General features: G+C 44.0%; 1 protein-coding gene across 1 annotated transcript in view; it reads left to right on the forward strand.

Moving 5' to 3' along the window:
- The window catches only part of LOC119438599 (uncharacterized), a 100386-nt gene that overhangs the window by 37037 nt on the left and 41538 nt on the right, over positions 1-21811 (forward strand). The window contains 6 exon segments of the mRNA XM_049660617.1: positions 3094-3163; positions 3165-3319; positions 10364-10537; positions 14185-14251; positions 16928-17107; positions 21418-21607. Of these exon segments, the coding sequence (XP_049516574.1) occupies positions 3094-3163; positions 3165-3319; positions 10364-10537; positions 14185-14251; positions 16928-17107; positions 21418-21607 (836 nt within the window).

Genomic DNA, 21811 nt, shown 5'->3' on the forward strand with positions numbered 1-21811 from the left:
GAAAAAGACATCCAGTGTTGCTTTGTCGAAACTGGCATGCTACGAGCACATGAAACCGTTCTTCAGTAGAGCGGGTTTATTCGAACTGCTAGAAGCGTTTTTCAAATGCCACATAGGGGTCCTGGAAAACCCGTTGGGCCTACTGACAGTGATAAAAACGTCCATGAATGTTATCTAGAGCCAAGAAAAATAAAATCTAAAGCAAAGAATGCAGGGGTGAGCACTATTATTACTTCACCCCTCTATAAGTTCACTTCCTTGGCAATGGCTGCCAGGCGGTTTGGAGTCTCGCTCACCCAGAAAAGTAGAAATCAAACAAGAATAAATAAAACCAAGGCGAAAGCCCATATTCATTCTACAAGCACGTCAAGATAAAGTGCTCTGCTAGCCACACGACTCGCACCAAAGGGCACAGGCCGTACTTGGTATGCAAGTTGTGGAGGCTTTGTAGGAATTCAGGGCACCAACTGCTGTGAATGTGCCTATGAAACCTACGTGGCGGCCCACGTGGACTACTATAAGTGCCCCACTTTCAATCAATCGTGTTATTTTGGGGGGTTGCCTGACTTTGCCCACTCTACCTGTCTCATTTTGCCCAAGAATAGGGGCAAAATGAGACACCTCCGGCTTTTTAAAAGCAAGTTTTATTACTTATGTTAATTGCAGCGCCACAATTTTCACTAACAAAGAAGGCAATGACCAAAGGAACAATGTGATTGCAAGCACAGCTTTCAACGGCGGGACACAGCACACAGCGAAAAAAACACAGGACAAAGCGCTGTTCTGTGGTTCTTTCGCTGTGTCCTGTGGTGCGCTATTTAAAGCTGTTGTTTAACAAGATGTACCAACCAGCCCAAATGAACACGCTGTTAATATAATCTCATTTCTCGAATTCATAAATATAAACAAAAAATCAGTATCAAATAAAAAATTTATGTCTCATTTTGCCCCGTCTTACCCTACGACTTGCAGCTGCAAAAATATCCTCTAGTTTTGGTAGTTTTTTGTTGAGATAGCAAATATAACGGCACTCTACAGCGACCGTGCGTAGGCGTCATGTTCCATATGTATATATATATATATATATATATATATATATATATATACACGTGTCACGGACACCTACAACCCGCTTTGGACGGCGAAAGGAAGAAATGCCGCTATAGCAATAACATTAGGCATGGTTACCCCCCCCCCCGCCTTTGGAAAAAGGAGCTTCAGCATGGTAGGTTCGCTTGCAAAAGGTCACGGGTAACTGCATGACGTCAAGCTCCCTGCTGGTTTTTGTGAGCGAATGTTTACTGCACTGAATTAGTGAGCGAATGTTTACTGCACTCTTTACTGTCCACAAAATTACTAGATGAATTTCGTGTAGTATTATAATACTGTGCTATCACTGTCAATACCTCGCCTTTGAGGCAAAGCTGTGAGTTTTTTTCTGAGGTTGCCAGAAACATACCAGCGAAGCGAGTTTTCGCTAGGCTTTTGTCGCGACACAATAGATATGCATGAGGAACAGGTTGTGTTTGATGTTAAAGTCAAGTTAAACTTTTACTTAACAAGTGATTGGGCGAAAGTTCACCTTGGCTTGTTTAAATCGTGGAACATGTGCACAGCGCTGCGTCTCATAGACATGATGATTTCAGTGGGCATTCAGCAACCTTGCGTTATCCGGGAAGGGCTAGGCAGATAAAATGACAAAGCGGGCCCACGAACACACCGACATGCATCATTTATTACTCTGTTCAGCCATGACATCCACACACATCTTGAAGAAACTTCCCGCTCAGTGATTTATGACAATATTGTTTAGCAATACAGCGAAAATATTGATTCTGTATGCAATAGCCTGAACAAAAATTCAGACTTTCTTTTAACTAACCGAAAGATGTGGAAGCTTTGTTTCATTTACTCCGGCTAGGTGTTGCCTAAACTAGCCACTTCCAACGTAAAACTGGGTGCACCGAATCCTAATGGTGTGTTTGGGGTGAATCAGATAAGGACATTTCACGTATGCTATGTCTGCTTTATGTCCAGCAGAGGCTAGAACTGTGCGTCAAGTTTGCAATTAGGAGTCATACGCTTGCTTTAGAGGCTATTCTCGGACGGTAGCCTTATACGAACACTTAAATTGGGGGCATTATGTGCTGTGGGTAACTCATCCAACTCATCTAACCATTTGATCGAGAGCGGTCGTACGAGTGATGTCTAAGACGGGCGCCAAAGTTTTGACAGGGAGACTCGTCTTCCTCAAGGATTTTTGTCTTCGTCAGGCCAACAACAATAAGATGCTGCCATGACGGAGAAGACGGAGAACTTGTCCCGTTCTGAAAACGTTGGCTCCATTCTGAGTCATTCCTTGACCGGCCAGTGTTGATCAGGGCCCGTATTCACAAAAAGCACTTACGCTAGAATTGTTCGCGAGAGAAAATTCCAGCCAATACTGATGTTGGACGCAAGTGTTCTTTGCCAATGGTAAAGAACACTTACGATCGACAAGATTGGTTAATTCTGCCTCAGAATTCGCTATCTTCTTGTGAAAGTTTGTCTTGTTTGTATCATAGAACTACTGGTTTCTTTCTTATTTACCCGCTGCGTGTAACTTAGGAGCCGTTATGGCTGAGCTCGAGGTCGCGGGTTCGATCCCGGCCACGGCGGCGGCATTTCGATATGAGAGGAATGGAAGAATGCTCGTGTAACTAGATTTAGGTGCACTTTAAAAAGCACCAGGGGCATAAAATTAATCCAGAGTCTCTCACTACGGTGTGCCTCATGATGTGATCGTGGTTTACGGCACGTAAAACTCCATAATTTAATTGTTTAATGTTTGTTTCTCATTTGCTTCAGGTCCATCAGTTCAAATAATATTGGGACTCAGAGCATCTAGCTTATGTAGAAGCAAAATGCAGTACAACTGCAGTAAAATTATAATTACAACTAAATGGTAAGAACTGTAGCCATGTATTCGCAAACTTTTCCTAACTGAAGCCAATTTAGCATTGTGTGCAACATATAAGACACTCTACTCAGCCTGTTGTAAGAACGCCCCACTGTTTTCACACCAACGTGTCGTTTTCGTTTGTTTCCATGCAGGTGATGCAACAGCGTAAAGAGAAACTGCAAGAGATGGAACTGAACAACGAAGCTGATGGTGATGGTGAGGGCTAATGGTGATGAGCAAGATGAGGAGGGCGAGGCTTACAGCAAACCCATCGGAAAGGAGTCCATCGTCCTCGACTACCTGCTGAAGAAGCATCTCGAAGAGAGCAGTTATACCATCGACGAGGTCAAGAAGGACATAGACACCATAATATTCGGAGTACGTTGTGAGATTTTTTTTTCTTCTTTATAAGCTATACATCTGTAAAATAGAACACCTGTGGCAGATCGCGCAATAGCACTTCATCAGGACCGGTATACACGAGACGTTTTTACGCTATAATTTTTGTCAAAACAAATTACAGCCAGTCCTGATGCCGGACGTATTATTACCGAAGGCAGCCAGCCAATGGCCCGGAGCATCTACGAACGAGCAGCTTTGTGAATTTCGGCCCCTGGATTGCTTGAAACGGGCACATTACTTGCAACACTATATAACAGCGGCCTAGCAAGGGATGTCGCTGTAGCTAGCGGTTTGTCAAAGATGAGTGCTGACAAGGGCGATAAGGACAACTACCCGGTTCATTGTGTTAACTCTTCAGATGAGCGTTGACTAGCGTGAAGTATCCCGAAATTATGCCTATGGGTTTTATTCGCATGTAGTAACACCATCAGTGCTTTCCTACATTTATCATCATCAAAAGCTCTCCGCGCGGCTCTAGATACCCCTATGCCGATCTAGAAATTGCGATGATAAATGAAATGATGCGCACAGGACATACGACACTTAACCCGCACATGGCACAACAAAGTGTCTCATTGAAACCGGTGTATCGCAGAAAAATTAAAAGCGTTTTCGTAGCACGAGACGCACAGGCGGCACCAGTCTACGCTTTAAGTATAGATGTTCTAGTTCAAGGTGTGAACCCTAAGGTACATTTAGTACCTTAAGGTTCTGACGCAAAGAGTTTGCAGTCAGGGTTCAGACTGCAAAGAAATTGCAGTTGTGGATTGAGTGCGCTACGTCGTTTCACAGATTGCACGCAAGGCACCGTGATGATCCTGCCTGCTTAGTTTTACACAAAAAGTTGTTTGTATATGCAACGTGCAGACGAGTACGGTGCAGACGGTATGTTACTGAAGAAGTATGTTGAAGGTACCGAGTCGGTGGGCATTAGGGTGAATGGTAAAGCGGTCCCGTCCTAGCAAAACAGAAAGTGATATGATCGTGTGGTACGGAACAGCGGTTATGTCCAATCCCAACCTAGAGGGCTCTCAGACAGCGGACAATGATGATCCGGTTGACATTACCATATATATATATATATATATATATATATATATATATATATATATAGTAACTGGATTTGTCAATGGGTCAAGCGTAATTAGCAAAATGAGAAGCACAACTTCGCAGTTAGGTTTATTTATCCCAACAGAATTGTGGTCGGTGTGACCGAAACTGTTGGGTAAATATACACCCAAGATAATCCCGCAGTTGTGCTTCTCATTTTATACATATATATATATATATATATATATATATATATATATATATATATATATATATATATATATAGGTTACTTTAACGCTTGGAGGCTAGTGACGCACGAGCTGTGTCATCGCACTGGAGATCCTAGGACACTGAACACGACCCCACTAGCTTATTCGGAGTTAGTGTGTTCTAGGTCCATGCTTTATAACAATTATGTTCATTCTTTTCATCTTTTTTGCCCTTCGTCAATGCTTCGCATGAAGCCACGTCCCCGCTATTGCTGAGATCGGCCACGTACTCCGTGGGATGGATGACAAGAAAGCAATAGAATAGAGGAAAAACAATGCTTGCGTAATACAGCACCTAAAGTCGGGATCAGAATTAGGCTGTGCTAATATTCGGGGAAATTTAACACCCCTACATATTATCATCATCATCAGCCTATATTTGTGTCCACTGCAGGACGAAGGCCTCTCCCTGCGATCTCCAATTACCCCTGTCTTGCGCAAGCTGATTCCAACTAGCGCCTGCAAATTTCCTAACTTCATCACCCCACCTAGTTTTCTGCCGTCCTCGACTGCACTTCCCTATCATTGGTATCCCGTCTGTAACTCTAATGGTCCAACGGTTATCCATCCTATGATTGCCCATCGCCTACATATTATGAGCCCTTTAAAGGGGTCATCACACGAAACTTTCGAGCATAAATTATGCACTACATGTTAAAACGTACGAGTCCCATAGAAAGCTAGCGAAATTTGAGTACGTTCGCTGAAGTATAAAATTTCTATTTGAATTTTTAATGTCGCAGTTGAACCGTAACGCACTCTGGCGTCACTGAGGGGTGACGAAGTGAATGGACACCCCCGGAAACGGCGCCCTCTGGTAACAGAAGCCGGTCTCGAAAGTCATGCTTTTGGATACTGCAAATACCGGAAGTGATTGGAGAAGCTGGAAATACGTCATGGCTGCCATGCGTCGTTTCGCTTTTGCATGTGCATCTCGGCATGTCTCTGGCTTGTGGCTGCTTTTCATCGCGCAAGTGAAAGAATTGCGGGCACAATTCAGCAACGACGGCATTGCTACGCCATTGGGTGCTATAGCATGCGGAGAGGAGCGTCAGATGTGGTCTCTGTTTCAAAGCAGACGCCACAGCGGAGGCGTCTCAATTGCTGAAGTCACACAGCCTTACCAAAATGGCGGTTGCTGTCGATGTGAGGAGTTGAGAGGCAGTGAGTTCAAATTGGAATTTCCGGTTAAAATGTGTGCTGAGAGCTAAGTTTTTTGTGTGTATAACCACATTGAACCCACTACTTGCAGTTACAAATATAAACTGAGAACTGTTGGGCGACCGTGTCATGGCCCTTTAAGACTTTCCCTGCAGCTTTGAGCTCGGCTGGGTTCTTCGGGCACAAACGAAATCTCCTGCAGACTGTGGCTTTCAGATGTCTTCACGAAAGCATCTTGCTTCCTCATCAGAATGGCAAATAGCGCTGTCTGCAATATCCGCAACAGCGAAGATGCGGTTCACTGTCTCTTGTACTACCATCCTCAATTTCAAGTTTGAGACGACCGCTCTGCACTGTTCTTATACGACTAGACGATGAGCAACTGGTAGCCATGAAAGAGATCAAATTTGTCATTCTTCGGGCACAATGCTTTGAGAGCGCTGTTACGTTTTTCTTGGCCGAGTAGTTAGCGCGAGAGGGGCTGACTGGACGCCAGTGTTCCCCTCGCGTACACAAGGACCCTTATGCAGAAGAAGGTCTTAGGCTTGAATTGTTCTTAAGAAAATATTCCAGCCAATCCAACCGATACTATTAGCGAATTCGGCCGACCTATGACAAACATCACTTACGAACGAAAAGCTTTGGTAACATGGCCCCGGTGCTAAAATCACTAATCTTTTAGTTCGTAAATGCTGCTTGCTATTGGCAGGCCGCCTTTGTTAATATTAAGTCCAACTTCCCGATTGGCTGGCATTTGCTTTAATCAACAGTACTAGTGTGAGAACTTTATTACTGAACTGGTTATAACTGTATTACCGACCCTGTTATATGCGTCTGTTTTCTTTTTTCTTCTTCTTTTTCGTCTTCCAGCTCGCTCCTATGCCTTCTCTCAAACTAGCGTAGTCAATTAGGTGCTCCTTTGGGCCGAATCCACAAAGAATTGCTTTCGTTAGGGCAGTTTGCTATCCGTCAGCCGCCCTTCCTCATTATACAGGGTGTTTCAGCAAGAACTTTCAAAAATTCTTAAAGGTTGCCTATGGCAGATAGCACAATTTTAATTGATGAGCTGGTCTACCCGAAGAGGTGGACATTACTCGCACAAGAAACTGAAATGCGTAGTCAAATAATGAACAAAAAAATCACTAATAAAATTTTTAACTAATTGCATGATGACCATATTGCAATTTACAAATTGTAGCCGTGGAGTTTGCAAGGCGGATCCACTTGGAACGAATTCTCGTGATGACACCAGTTTGACTAATGAACTTATTGACTAATGAACTAATGAACTTGACTAATCGAATTGACTGATGAACTTATTAGTTAATTACTTAACTACACATATTGCAATTTACGAATTGTAGCCGGCGAGTTTGCAAGACCATTCCCGAACTTCGCGGAGAAATACATTTGCGTTCCAGTTAGTTTCTAACAAACCATCGCTTTATGCATTGAAGCACAAAATTAACTGGAACGCTAATGCATTTCTCCGCAAAGTTCGGGAATGGTCTTGCAAACTCGCCGGCTACAATTCGTAAGTTGCAATATGTGTAGTTAAGTATTTAACTAATAAGTTCATTAGTCAATTTTTGTTAATTAGTCGAATACGTGTTTTGATTTCTCCTGCTACTAATTTCCACCTCTTGGAATAACCTAACTCAACGATGAGAATTATGGCACCTGCCACAGGCGATTTTTAAAATCTCCGTAAAGCTTAACTTTGAACACCCGGTAGAATGCCTGGCATCTGCTCTCACGAACAATTCTAGCGTGATAGCATTTTTGTGAATGCGGGCCCTGTTTCATCACCAGACCTTTTCCCTTTTCATTCTTTCTCTCAATAGACATATTTTCATAGTCGGTCAGGTAGCTTTCCTGCATTGGTTAAGCCACAATAACAATACAATACAATACAATACAATACAAGTTTATTTCTCTTTGTGGTACAGTTTAAACACAAAGAGCGGACGCCGAGCAAAAAGCTGCTTTTTGCAGCTTGAGAAACGCCCTGCGCCCGTAGGTCACACGTTATTCAGACAGATGCCTTCTACACACAAAATGTAGAAACAGCAATACCAACGATTGCTTAAGACTACGATTTAAAATTCACTGAGACTGACTGACATACTTGCATCGGTCAAAAACATAAGCAACCCAAATAAAATATAAATCACATATCTAACATAGACACTTCTAATAAAACGTACTGGTATCAGTAGGTCAATATTACAACCATTTGTATAAATAAAGAAATGACATGTACGATACTCATAAGCTAGAACAGGTCAGAGAAATAATTACTAAATATTTTCAAACATATAAAGGTGGTTAATCAGCATGCCCTTTAGAATTTGTTCAACAAAAATGTTATTTACATGAAGAATATTAAGGTACCTCAGTAAGACATATGATGGAGACTGTTGGCGATATGTAGTGCGACAAAAAGGTTGGCACCATTGGACAGAATTTCGGGTATTGTGAGCAGGTATGGGACAGTTTAGTTTGAATAAGGACAAGAGTCTGTCATTATTACCCAGAACTGCGGTTTTGTACATGATCAGTAATTTGTAGGGATACAACTCGGTGACTTTGAGGATATAAAAAGCAGTGAAGTACGAGTGTGTGTACCATGCTACATTCGCGATAAGACGTATTGCTCGTTTTTGAGCAACTAGAATTTTTTTTTTCATTCTGTTTCGTCATTTTGCCCCATATCGTAAAACAGTAGGAAATAATTGGTAGTCTATATGTATTATATATCAAGATCTTTGCCTGTTGAGGAAGTACGTGTCTATGGCGATTTACTATACTGTTTATTCTGTTTATTCTTTAACCTTACGCTATCGACATGCACATCCCAACTAAGTGATTCAGTAAAAACCACGCCTAGGCTTTTTACAGCTGGTACGATCTCAATTTTACTATTCCCTAAAACAAGATCAAAGTTACAGTGATGTATTCTGGTTTTTCGGTCTAAACAAAATGCCTTTAGTTTTATTTGTATTAATCTTCAAGCAGTTTTTGAGTGCCCATTGCCGCAAGTATTCCAAAAGATAATTGCCTTTATTAAATACATCTTGTTCTGTTTTACCTGAAATTAACATGGTTAAGTCATCGGCGTATGCTATGATATTTACTGCAAATGTGGCAAAAAATATCATTATTGTAAAGAGGGAACAGTAGAGGCCCTAAAATGCTTCCTTGTGCTACACCGTATCGGATGGGTGCTAGTCTGAAGAATGCACGATTGTGAACAACCATCTGTTTTCGGTGTTTCAGGTGGGACTCCAATAATCTTACGCTATTTCCTCTTATTCCATAGTGTTGGAGTCTTTGTATTAGTAGGTCGTGATTTAGGAGATCAAAAGCTTTCGAAAAGTCAAGATATAACTTGAGTACTAAAGTCAATATATATAACCTGAGTACTAATTGTTTTGTTTCAAATTCATCAATTTTATTGTCCTTATGCTTCATCAATGCTGCTTCTGTGGACATTTTCTGTCGGAAACCAAATTGACAATCAGATAAGACATCATGTTTCATTAAGAACTTGTTAATTCTGATATATATTACTTTTTCTAGGCCTTTTGATAACACTGGAAGAATCGAGATTGGTCGAAAGGTAGACAAGTTTGATGCATCACCCCCTTTATGGATGGCAGTAACTTTCGCTACCTGCATTTCTTTGGGAAAAACGGCTGTACCAAGAGCAAGGTTATAAATGTGCATCATCACTGGAGCTAACAAGTCGATAACATACTTAAAAGGTTTTATTTGGAATCCATCTTTGTCTTCAGCTTGTTCGAAGATTCGAAAACACTGTAATTATCTCACTTTCTGTTGTGGGAAACATGAAAAGAGAATGTGAAACACCGGGTGCTTGATGGGCGTAGTTTGTGGGAGTGCTAGAACAACACAATGTTTCAGTAATAATAATGAAAAAATTATTAAATTCATTAGACAGGTGTTCTACACTAAGTGCAAGCCCATCCTTCGTAAGCGACGTTACAATGTTTTTAGAACGGCAGTTTAGAATTTTATTCGGACAACGTATTTCTGCGAGGGCGAAGATGTGTGGGCTATGCACAATATGAATCGTACGATATATGTGTATCACACACAGAATTGCTTGGTATTGTGTTTAATGTTTAACTGTTCCCGAATTCACAGAACATTTTTTTTTCTAAAAGCGCTTTGCTATTGGCCGGCCACCTTTGCGGATATGGTCAATGTCTCAGTTAGCTAGCACCTGATTTCATGGATAGTTTGAGTTTAGGAGTGTTTTCATTAATACAGGTTCTGCTAGTTTGGTCATCAGCATTACGTAATATTTCGGGGAAGGTGTAGGGGGTAAGAGGGGTTATTTCGAGCATAAAGGGGCTATTTCGCATAATTATAACTACCTGCAATGCAAAGTGGTTGAACTATAAACTGTCGTTCTTTTCTTCAACTCAGCGTAACAATATCAGTTCTGCGGATGTTCACAAGGTAAAGGACGTTTCTTGATGGTAAGATGACTTTGACTTCTTTTTACCGCAGGGAAATGACACGACCACATCTGCGATGAGCTGGGCTTTCTACCTTCTGGGACTCCACCCGGACAAGCAGGCCAAGGTGCACGCAGAGTTGGACGAAGTGTTCGGCACCGACCGTGACCGCGACGTCACTAAGGCTGACGTCAACCAGCTCAAATATCTTGAGTGCTGCATCAAGGTGCGCGTACAGTACCAAACTCATCCTGAGGCTACGCCTTTAAGTAATGCATATCCTATAAACCACAATGTTTCTTCAATTTCGTAAAGTGTAGCTGGATTTGTAAAGCCGTCCACAACACCATTCTGCTCTACACCTAACATTATTCTGTGATTACAATGTTTCTAAAAGAAAGCTTTGTGGCTGACGAAAGATTTGTTTTTATCAGGGAAACGCCTTTCGCGGGTGGTCGCTCTAACGTCTCAGCTAACGAGGAGGGTAGCACACGACACTGTGAGGATGAATTTATTGAGAACTGGAAATTTAGGAACATTGAACCTACAAGTCAGTGCTGCTGAAACCCGCAAGGTGGCGGAAAAGCCTTGGTTCTGGCTTTGATCCTTTGGCCAGGAAGAAATTTTCCTAAAATGCGAAGTTTGGTTGTGAGAAACGCAGGTGGGGTTTCTTTTGTAGCTCTATGCAAGGTGGATGACAGTTTTCTCCCTTTCATGAAACTTCCTCTACCTTGTGAACGTACGCAGAAAGGATATTGTTACGGTGAGGTGAAGAAAAGAATGACAGTATGTCCCAAGAAGACGAAAAGACAACACTGCCTTCCGTCTCTTCCATCTCCGTCAACATTCTGTTCGTCACCTAACCGTAACATGCGTAACAATATGCTTTTCAGAGTTTTGCGGGCAAGACATGGGCACCCATGAATCTAAGGAATCTCCTTATAGAAAATAGAGCAATGTCTACACACTAAAACAATCCCGTTACAGTTCCCGACAAAACTGATTGTTTTCAACGTGTGGTATTGATCTCAGCTATTGATCAGCCTTCTGGCGGCGCTGTGACTGAATTGGAACCGTAATTACGAACTCATTGCATCATGCCAGCCTTAATTTACACTTGAGCGCTTCTCGTTGTGGTGTAGATATTCGGCCTTCGTATCGTATATCGCAAGGAATAGCGCAATAGAGCACGGAGAAGAGAAGGACACGACGCAATGCATTGTTTTATTTGCGCTATTCCTTGCAATATGCCATCTTTGTCGGATAGCGTGAAGGTGCGACATGTCCTAAGCAAAAGGGGGAATTAAGTGAGTTCCTGAACTTACAGCTTGCATAAAGATATCCGAGACTCTTACAGACAGAGTAGGGTAGAAGAGAAGGTTGTCCGGAGAGGCTGTAGTGCGATGTCCGTGGGATGCTAAACGTGCTGATAATCGCGCATGGTGAGCTACACTAGTTCATTTATAGAGTATAGGTGTTCAACTCATTCTCAGCCGCAGTTAATAGTATGCAATGCACATTTTCTATGTCTTCGGGGGCAAAGAATAAACATGCTTATTCACTTGAGCTTTACTGGAGAGGCTTATTTACGTTTCATGACAGATCTGGGTGCTAAAAGCAATACTTTGTTTCCAAAAGTCAACATGTTGCCTTCCACTTTTTTCTCAGTTGCCACAAGTTCCTCTTTTTAATTGCATTTTATTGCGATAGCAATTATATGAACACTTCAACCGGATTTCTGCCGTCGGCGTCGCCGTGAGGTTCCGTATAAAGTCCAAGGGCGATAAAATCGTCGCCGTGCTCCGTATGCGCAAGTGAAAGCGCGCGGGGGACGCGCGCTATCACGGAGAGCGAACGCACGGCGGAAAGCAAACGCGACCGTCGCGCAAAAGGGCGTGGGGGTATGGGAGGGAGGGAGGCGGGGCGATGCTGTGCTGCTTCACCAAATGCTTATCTTGCAATCGGGCGCAAGGAGAACTGGCCACTCAATCTCCCACGCGAAAGCAAGAAAGTGGGAAGGCAGTGCGGGAGGGAGGGGGAAGGGGGCAGCTTCTCATCTGCCAACAACTTCTCCTCTGCACAACTCCTCTGCACTTTGCCCGGCGGTGGCGGTCGCCCGCACCGTCGCTTATCTCCACACGGCTCTGACTTTTGTATGCGCTGTGCATTCGCCGCTCAGTTTCCGTTCAAGCGATAGACCGCGCGAACCTTCGCCCGCTGTCGTGGCTGCCCTTGCTGCCAGCGTTTTGACAGTCGTCTGCGGTCATTCAGTGTGATCTATTCATGTTTGCTTGTGCGCGCTGACACCAGGCTTGTTAATTGAGTTAGTAAGCGAATGTGTCCAAGTTTATGCAGCCGATAAAACTACTATCCCTACTCCGAATAGCTCTCTACTAATTTGCATTGCAATTGATGCTTCGCCTTTCGGGCGCAACTGCGACATTTTTTTATTTACATAATACTGTAGGCCTTGTGGCCCAAGTAGGAGGGGAAAGGTACACTGGTAAATACACCGACGAAAATCTAGAGCCCTAATAAAATATTGCAACAAAAATGAAACCTTAAGAAAACAAACCAATTGTACTAGAACGAACAATTAGGAACGTGAGTTTCAAGTTATTCTGCAGAGTTAAGAGCAGGAAACTGCAATTTTACTAGAACGAACTATTAGGAATGTGAGTTTCAAGTTATTCTGCCGAGTTAAGATAATGAAAAAGTATGGCATCCCCTTCGTTCAAAGTTCTGGGAAAAGAACTTGCCCCTTGCACTTGCCCTTCTTTAAGGAGGGGCAAGCTGTTTGTCCTGGCAAGGTAATCAGAGAGAGTGAGAGGGTGGGAATGGCGGGCTTTTCTGGATTTAGAAAGACTTAGGTATGGCCTAGGATCTATAAAGGGGTTACGGCGTATTAGTGAGTAAAGGAATTTCAGTCGTAGTATTTTTCGCCTCGTTTGAAGGGTGTAAAATTCATTAGTGTGCAATACGTTGGTTACAGACTCTTGGAAAAATGAAAACGAATGGCTATTCTCTGTATCCTCTTAAGGGCATTACTGTTAGTTTTAGTGAATGAATCCCAAATAACGCAAGAATATTCCCGTTTAGGTCGTATAAATGTGGTATAAACTGATGACTTCACGTCAGCGGATGCATCTTTAGTCATCTAGGCGTAGTAGATAGAGTTTTCTAAAAGCAGCCGAGGGAGTGTTGGCAATATGGCTATTCCAGTTATAGCTGTTAGTAATTGTAATTCTCAGATACTTGTATTCGTTGACTTCAGTCATGGGCTCTGGGCCAATGGAGTAAGAAAAATTCATAGGTATTTTTGTTAATCATACGTGGGAGCACAGATTTGTCAGAGTTTATTTTCACCCCCTATTTTTTGCTACACTATAGAATACCGTTCAAGGCTAAATTAAGTGCTAGTTCATCATTACCTGTATCAACGTCGTTAAAAATGATACAATCGTCGGCAAACAGACAAATATTCAAGGGGCATCTATTACGTCGACTATGTCATTACAATAAATAAGTAAATGTAGTGTGCGAAGCACGCTGCCTCGAGGAATGCCAGAGGTTACCGGAAGCGGATGAGACCATTTCCCATCACTTACTACGTACTGATTTCGACCCGTTAAGTAAGCAGAGACCCAGGATTGAAGAAGCTAGGAAGACTAAGGAATTCTAATTTGAAAATTAATTTGTCGTGAGGAACTACATCGAAAGCCTTTCGATGGAAAGGCAGCCACTCGAAAGAATTGAGCAGGTGATTTAAGCACAGGGTCGAGAAACGCCAACATTGCGGTTCAATTCATTGATGGCCGTCAGCGAAAAAAAAAACAAGTAAATCTTAAACAGGCCTTTTCGCCTCTCTTGTAGGAAACTCTTCGCCTGTTTCCTTCGATACCACTCATTGGACGCCACCTGGAAGAGGACTTGGTTATTGGTAAGTTTGAAGCTTTTTTTTTTTTCATTATCCCAATGCCCCTCTGAGAAGCTCACGCAGAGGCTGCGTCCTTTCGTGTAAGTTGAAACAGTGGAAACAAAGAAACGCACACTCGCAAAGCCGCAAGAAAATTTCTCATTCCTTTAGGACCATAATTGCGACTAGAGTTGTATGCAATATACAAGTTTTTTTTTTCTTGTCATCGCAAGCTAAAACACACACTACACATGCAATCCCACGTGCAAAATTGAAGGCCGCGTAGGCTGAGCATTTGCGCGTTTAAAATAATCACGAGGACACGTGGGGTAGACAAAAAACATATATGTGCAATTGCCTCACAAGGGTGTTTTGCCGCACAAGCGTCCTCCACGTGTTTTACCTTGTGCGCCGATGTGCCAGCCGACTCAGCGTGTTTGCTTTCGTTTGGAGAAGACATTGTATGGTAATGCAGTGACGCGGTGCGAAGCCTTTCATCTTGAGACACGTCTGCATCACAAAGCGGCCAGAAAGCGTGATCGCCACGCAAACGTGTACCTGAAGGATTGCATTTGCAGAGAAGAGAGAAAACGAAGGGGCCCGCTTTCGGAAGTTACCAGTCCATCCTGTACAATTTAGCGCTACAGGCAGTATAGTTTGCTTCCTGTAAACTATATCACTGGGAGGGATTATTTTGTAAGACTTCTAGAAGGCGGTGTCCGTCTGCCTTAGAACGCCGTAACGCCTTATAAACAGACTGCGTCACGGTGAGTTTATAAGGATATAGGAAAGCAAACTCACGTGAGCAGGGAGAATTTCACATGCATGAAATTCCACTAAAAACTACCTGCGACTATGAAATAGAGAGAATGCATCAGTGAAAACTGAAGAAGGTTGGCCAAGTTGCATGCTTGGCATGCTAGTCCAGATGCTAGTGATGAAGTACAAAAGACATGCGAGGACAGGGATAAAGCGTTGCACTACAAAAACGAAAAATTTAGGTAGGCTTTCATGCTACACTTGAGCGAGACGTATACGAGAAAGCATGTGAGGAGTGCCTTTTGGTGTCTCTATATGTGGCTCACTTGTGTTTTAATTTCTTGTTTCTCCTGCTCACTGTCTATGATATACCAAGTCATCATGGTTCATTCTTAAGTGCCAATTAAGCGACCGCCGAATACGCCGCATGCCACCCACTCAAGCGCCATGTGTGGAACTTGAGCGGGTGTGTACCGCGGAGCCCGACGTGTGAGTACGACGGGGCTCTGTGCGCACCGGGCCGCGGCTCACGTAACAACCCGGTACACATAGAGACATCTTGTACTGTAGATGCGCGTTACCCAACCGTCTCGTTACTCTCCCTCTCTCTCTCTCTCTATTGGTGCCTACGCTTCACCACACACAGAGCTTCCGACCTAGCAGCGCGTCTCTCGGGCCCTTCGGTACTTCGACGGCATCTATCGCATCCTAGCATAGCAACCCAAAACGCTCGCGAGTAGTAGCCAAACGCTCCGGCCGCTGCTCGGGAGGGTCGGCCTACATCATGGTGTGGGTTTACATTGCTAGAGCAGTTAATAAGCTCCAGAACTTTGTCAGAACAGGAGCGACAAGGGTGAAAGCGACTGTTTTAGCAAATGTACAGCTGCCCAATCAGAAACCGTTCTTATACAGAGACAAAAAGCCTTATCAGCCCCGGATTGAAAAATGATCTCGAATTCACAAAGCGCCTCGTGCGGATGGGCTGTTTGCCATTGGCTAGCCACCTGCGCTAAGAATAAGTACGACGTCCCCATCTGCTGGCACCTGCGCATGCGAATAGCTTTAGGGCAAGAAAATGTTTTGTGAAAACGTACTCTGGGCCGGTATTCACAAAAAGCTCTTAGGCTAGAATTGTACGTAAGAGCAAATTTCAGCCAATCCTGATGCTGCACGAATTATTAGCGAAGGTGGCCGGCAATTGGCAAAGAGAACTAACGAACGCAAAGCTTAGTGAATTCAGCCACACATACGTATTCGCGCTCTAGGCTGCTAAATAGTTTATGTACTTAAAGCGTTCCAATTAGAAAAGCGCAAGAGCATTCGTAATTTTTCTTATTTCCAGAGGAGAACTTTGATCACGAGAAAACAAGATCCATGAGCGTGTGCATACGAAAGTCAAGCCATGGATATTAGCCGTTGACGCGTTCGACCGTTAGTTTTGAAGTAATAACTAATTATTTTCTCTAGATATAGTGCACTAGCATGGCGCGCTTTGTTCATATCTGGCTATTGCGCCACTAAACACTACACATAATCATAGATAGAGCGCCCGCGTTCTGATGAACGACAGTTAAAGACCATACGCCACTCATAATCTGATTGAAACTCTATCTTTCTCTTCAGCACGTGTTGCTGCGATTGTTAACAGTGATTCAGGACGTCAAATAGTCCTTAATATCCGCTTCACAGGACACACACCAACTATTTATTATATCAAAAGACCATAACTATGCTCGAGGTCACTCGTTTTGATCTCCAATAGCACCGTTTCACATAGACAGTACTCATTAATGTTTACTGCGCTCTACAGCTCTGTGAACTTTGAACCAACGGGCAATGAAAGCGAACGCCCGAAAAAACGGCGTCGTGTCTACAGATACTCCCCGTAACACCCATGATTTACCCGGATTACATGCTCGCGCTTTCTTCTGCCCTTTTCAGACGGATACCGAATCCCGAAAGGTGCTAACGTCTACATCAACCTGTTCAGTCTGCACCAGAACCCTAAGTACTTCAAGGACCCCCAATCATTCATTCCCGAGAGGTTCCTGACCGAAGAGTTCACCGCACGCCACCCGTATTCGTACCTACCTTTCTCTGGGGGCCCCAAGAATTGCATAGGTTTGTACTGCATTTTTACAAACAACGCGATGCAAACTTGTGCTTCTGCGGTGATGTAAAAAATTGTCGTTGCTGCCACATTACAGGGAGCAGAAAGTAACGTTCGCCGATCATTCAGCACCTATTATGACGCTCGTTCTCTCAGAAAAGTGAGTAATGGGCTCGTTGTTGGGCTGAACTAAGCCGAACGGATCACTTGGAATGACGCACACAGACTTCAGAAACACAGATTATTCATTTTTCCTCCTTCTTTCTTGATTGAAATTTAAATGCTCGAATCCAACAGGAATTTATCCTGCGCATGCAAGCTCCATTCAAGCCACTTGCAGTATACGTTGGTGGAGCGGGGCCCATCAATAATGAAATCAATTGTGTGTGTTTTTTTTTCACCAAGTCGAAATTTGATTGCATACACAAGCACAAGTTATAGTGTGCACAAGACGCCTGGATGGCCGCACGCAAACCGCTACCTTTATATAACTTCAGCAAGCAATAAGCAGGAATGAAGGTTGCTGACAGGATTGCACGTACCGTGTATAGACATTAAGGCCAACGAAGAAGGCTCCTCAGGACATAAAATGAGTGATGATACAGGCTGTCGTAGGCCACTTTCCTTCATTGAGCTTTCCATCACACTGACCTTGCATCACATAGGACTACACATAACTTAAACCACGCTCCTCTACCGCATCCGCGCAGGGTCAGCGCAAACTTCAGCTTGGCGGTTCAAGACAGGACTTAGCGCATCATCCTCGTGTGTGCACTGTTCAAGCTCTATGGGACGTTGACCGTTATTTATTAGAACGTCCTCAATTTGATACGCAACGTAAAGTTTTAATAAAATGGACAAGTGGCATTTTGTTACCGCGAGAGCATTGGATATTTACGCGGGAAATGTTTCGCTTCTCTTCAAATTCATCTGCGATATAGGTGGAGTAAAGAGAGCTAGAAGGGCGAGGTGGGGTGGATAGCGTCCGATGGACGATGCACCCCGTTGAAATTCGTTTTCGCCGTTAGTCTTGCTTGTATACGTTCTGACGAGCTTAGGTTCTACCTTGCTTAGCAAGCGGCGCTCACGCTGAGCCTGTGTCTAGCAACACTCGTCTTCCTTCTCGTACTACTCTTCTAGAAGCAAGAAATGGAAGCAATTGGTAGTTTGCATTCCCCTTGTGCAGCGTACTATTTGTGTCGTTGCAAGCCATGTTCCATGACTTTTACTATAGAGCCGAATTTTTCGGTTTCAATAATTTGGGGGCGAAGAGGAAGGCAGAAGTGCCGAGAGGAGGCATTGTGCCGGAAGCACGACATCCACGTGAGCATCACTGCCTCCTTTGTCCGATCTCTTGCTTTCCCTTTCACGCGTTGTCTTTTGATGCCGGAGCAATATGTGTGAATAAACCGTGCACATCTTGCTTTAAATTTTGAAGCCTAGGTAGATTCGGGTACAAACAGAAAGCACGCGCATGAAGCTCGCGTGCCCACGCAAATTACTCCACAAGTACGCCGTCGCATGCCTTTACCTGACATAATTAAAACTGCCAAAATGCGCTCGCGCTGGCTCAGTGTCTATGGCGCTGCGCTGCTGAGCACGATGTCGTGGGTTCGATTCCCTACCGCGGAGGGCGCATTCGGATAGCGCCGAATGCAATGATTCCTGCGTACCGAGTTTTATGGGCAAGTTATATAGCCACCGGTGGCCAAACATAATCCGTATGCCTCCTCAGCGGCGTCCCTTACTGTGCAGTTTCGGGAAGTTAAAAGCCACAATTTAATTTAAAATCGAGAAATCGTACTCTCACATTTACGTGCCCGTTACTGGCTAGCAATAGGCGAAGCTCACACCGCTTTGATGACATTGTTGTCTACTTTTTATTTGTTCGTATTTCTCTATAAACTATTTGTTTTCATGTTGCTTACTTCTACAAATCAGTACATACGCACATATCGCTCACTTACAACAGCAGGATGTATTTCCAACTTGTGGAATCAATATTGGAAAAAGGAAATGACGAAAGACAGATTGCCCATCACCGCCTATACTGTGCCCTATACTTCTACTTTTTGAAGACTGAGTGGACACCTTGGCACCTATTGTTGCGGCTGCGGTTGCAAGCCCGTGTTTGAAGATAATGCCATTGTTAGTAAACATGACAGCCAAATCAGGTGTGAGAATATAAAAGCCGCGGAGATTGTGCGCATGGGCAGCGTGTGCGTGAGTGTGCCTTCGGTTTCCCCGACCAGGAAAGAAGTCGACTTTATCACGTTGTGGTCTTCAGGAAGAAGAAAAAGCCAAATTTTCTTGTGATGTGGTTGTTCGGTTGGTTTTCATGCTAGATCGTGTTTTGCCATAAGGGGGGATTACGTGACAAGGTGTGGCATGATTGGCAATCTATCTTTCGTCCCTTTCTGTTCTTGTGTTTTCCAGGATTTAGTTTAATAATTTAAATTATGAGATTTTATGTGCGAAAACAACGATATGATTATGAGGCATGCCGTAGTAAGGGACTCCGGAATAAATTTCACCACCTGGGGTTGTGTAACGTGCATGCAATGCACGGTAAGCGGGCGTTTTTGCATTTCACGAGCGTTTTGCCCCCCCCCCCCCCCCTCGAAATTCGACCGCCGCTGCCGGGACTTGATCATGCACCCTTGGGATTAGCAGCGCAACGCCAAAGCAACGACGCCCCTACGGCGAGAGATTTATTTTACATGCTTGGGGGAGGAGGCGGAGGAGGCACATTGCTTGCTGCAGGGAGACTTAGCCTAGCAATAGTTACAGGCAATTGCCCTGCCTGCACGCCACCTCTCAACCACGATATTGTCTGAAACGCTTCACAGTCCAGCTAACAACATAAGATATAAAAAAAAAACAAGTTGACCGGGCGCGTTTTTCGAACCATGACCACTGACACAGCTCACCATTCACTTTCCAAACATGTATCACGGAGGAGCTTTAGGAGTAACCCAAGCATCTCCCTTCTAAATATCCAGTGTCCTCGCGGGAACATATCACTTACATTGGGTATGGTGCCGTCTTGTGCTTGAGTTTATCTATTAATACGTTATGTTCTGTTTCAAATTCAGGGCATTTTAATATGTAGTATTCAATGTCACCAAGAGCTTGACGTTGCACATACACCGATGATCGGCCAAGTCCCGTCTTGCACCGCCAAGCTGGAGTTTGCGCTGACCCTGTACGGATGCGATATAGAAGAGCGGCATCAGTTCAGTTAAGACCTTTAATCACACTAGGTCGATGCAGTGGAGACCACAATGAATGAAAAAGGATTAAGATGGCCATCTTCATATCTCTTTTTGCGTCCTGGGGAGCCTTTTTCGTTGGTTTGAATTGCAGTGCTTCGCGCGCCAGACTGTCAGCAGACTGTTCGCCGGTGTGGGAAGGTACACACTGGAACGCGATGGTATTTCCGACTTTCTGCAATTAGCTAGCAGCATCTAATGTACGCTTAATGCACTTGTCAAGGGTAAACCCCCGCATTAATAGTAGCAGCGCAACCTTGCTGTTCGAAAAGGGACTACACGCTGAGGCTGATAGGAATTCCGTTTTCGCAAGGTGGCTGCAATGGCGGAACTTTCACATGTCGTAGAAGACATGACTCGGTTATGTCTGGTAGCCCATTAGACATTGAGAGTAGGTATCACGTACGCCCCTGCACTAGCTGCATTCTCTTCGACAACAGAGCTGTAGGCATACAAATGGAAATATCTGTCATACATCCTGCCGAGTTGCTCTACCAACAAAGATTTTGCCTCGGCTACAGGTGTAAGGCGCTTGGTGCAATATCCACCTCCTTGCATCTCAACGTTCGCTCTTGCAAATGTGGCGCCTCAGGGATACAGACAGGAAGATCACTTCTCCAGAGATGTCGGAGGCGGACAGAATCTAGCGTCTTTGTGGCACTCAACAAGTTTGTGTATATGTACTTGGCCTACAATTTGCAAAAAAAACATTACACTGCCAGGAACCGCCGTGGTCGTATGAGAGTGTGGAATGTCAACTTACAAGCTTGGAAGTAAGTCGTCCAATTGCAATTTAGCGCTCTGTGTTTATATGTGCTGCTTCTTTTGTGCTCTGCGATTGTTGCGCTGTCAGCAAGTAAATTATTCCAACTTGCCTGGTCTTCAAGATTAGCAACAATCAATGTGACCGGCATGCTTTTTCCCACCCAACAGCGTCATAGAATGCCGTTAACAGAGGTAGTTCAAAATTATATCAGGGCCACCTCTAGAAGTAAACACTGTATGGCACAAGAGTTGATACATTCCTGATGTCGTTGCGCACTTCCCAGGCCAGCGATTCGCCCTTCTGGAATCCAAGGTGATCATGGCTAAACTATTGCTCAAGTTCTCGGTCGAGTCGACGCGCCCGCTTGACCAATTGCGAGTCAGCTACGAAGTCATCGTGAAAGCCCGCGGAGGACTGCGCGTCTGGTTTCGGAGGCGCCCTCCGGTCAGCGACAAGTGGCAGGTGTCATCAACGTGAAGACAGAGCCTTTTTCCTGCACTACGTATTTGTATATTATTTGTACCGCGTTACTACTTGTACCTCTTTTCGCACTATTCTTTGTTCCATGCTAGAATAGATGTGGCGCCAATCTAGGTTTTTTTTTGTTTTAGTTTTCCTGTGTTTGTATATATCAGGGGAATTGAATGAAATCCAATAAATCCTTTGGATGGGGAGAA

The sequence above is a fragment of the Dermacentor silvarum genome, chromosome 1 (genome assembly GCF_013339745.2).
Source record: "Dermacentor silvarum isolate Dsil-2018 chromosome 1, BIME_Dsil_1.4, whole genome shotgun sequence".
NCBI classification, from domain to species: domain Eukaryota; kingdom Metazoa; phylum Arthropoda; class Arachnida; order Ixodida; family Ixodidae; genus Dermacentor; species Dermacentor silvarum.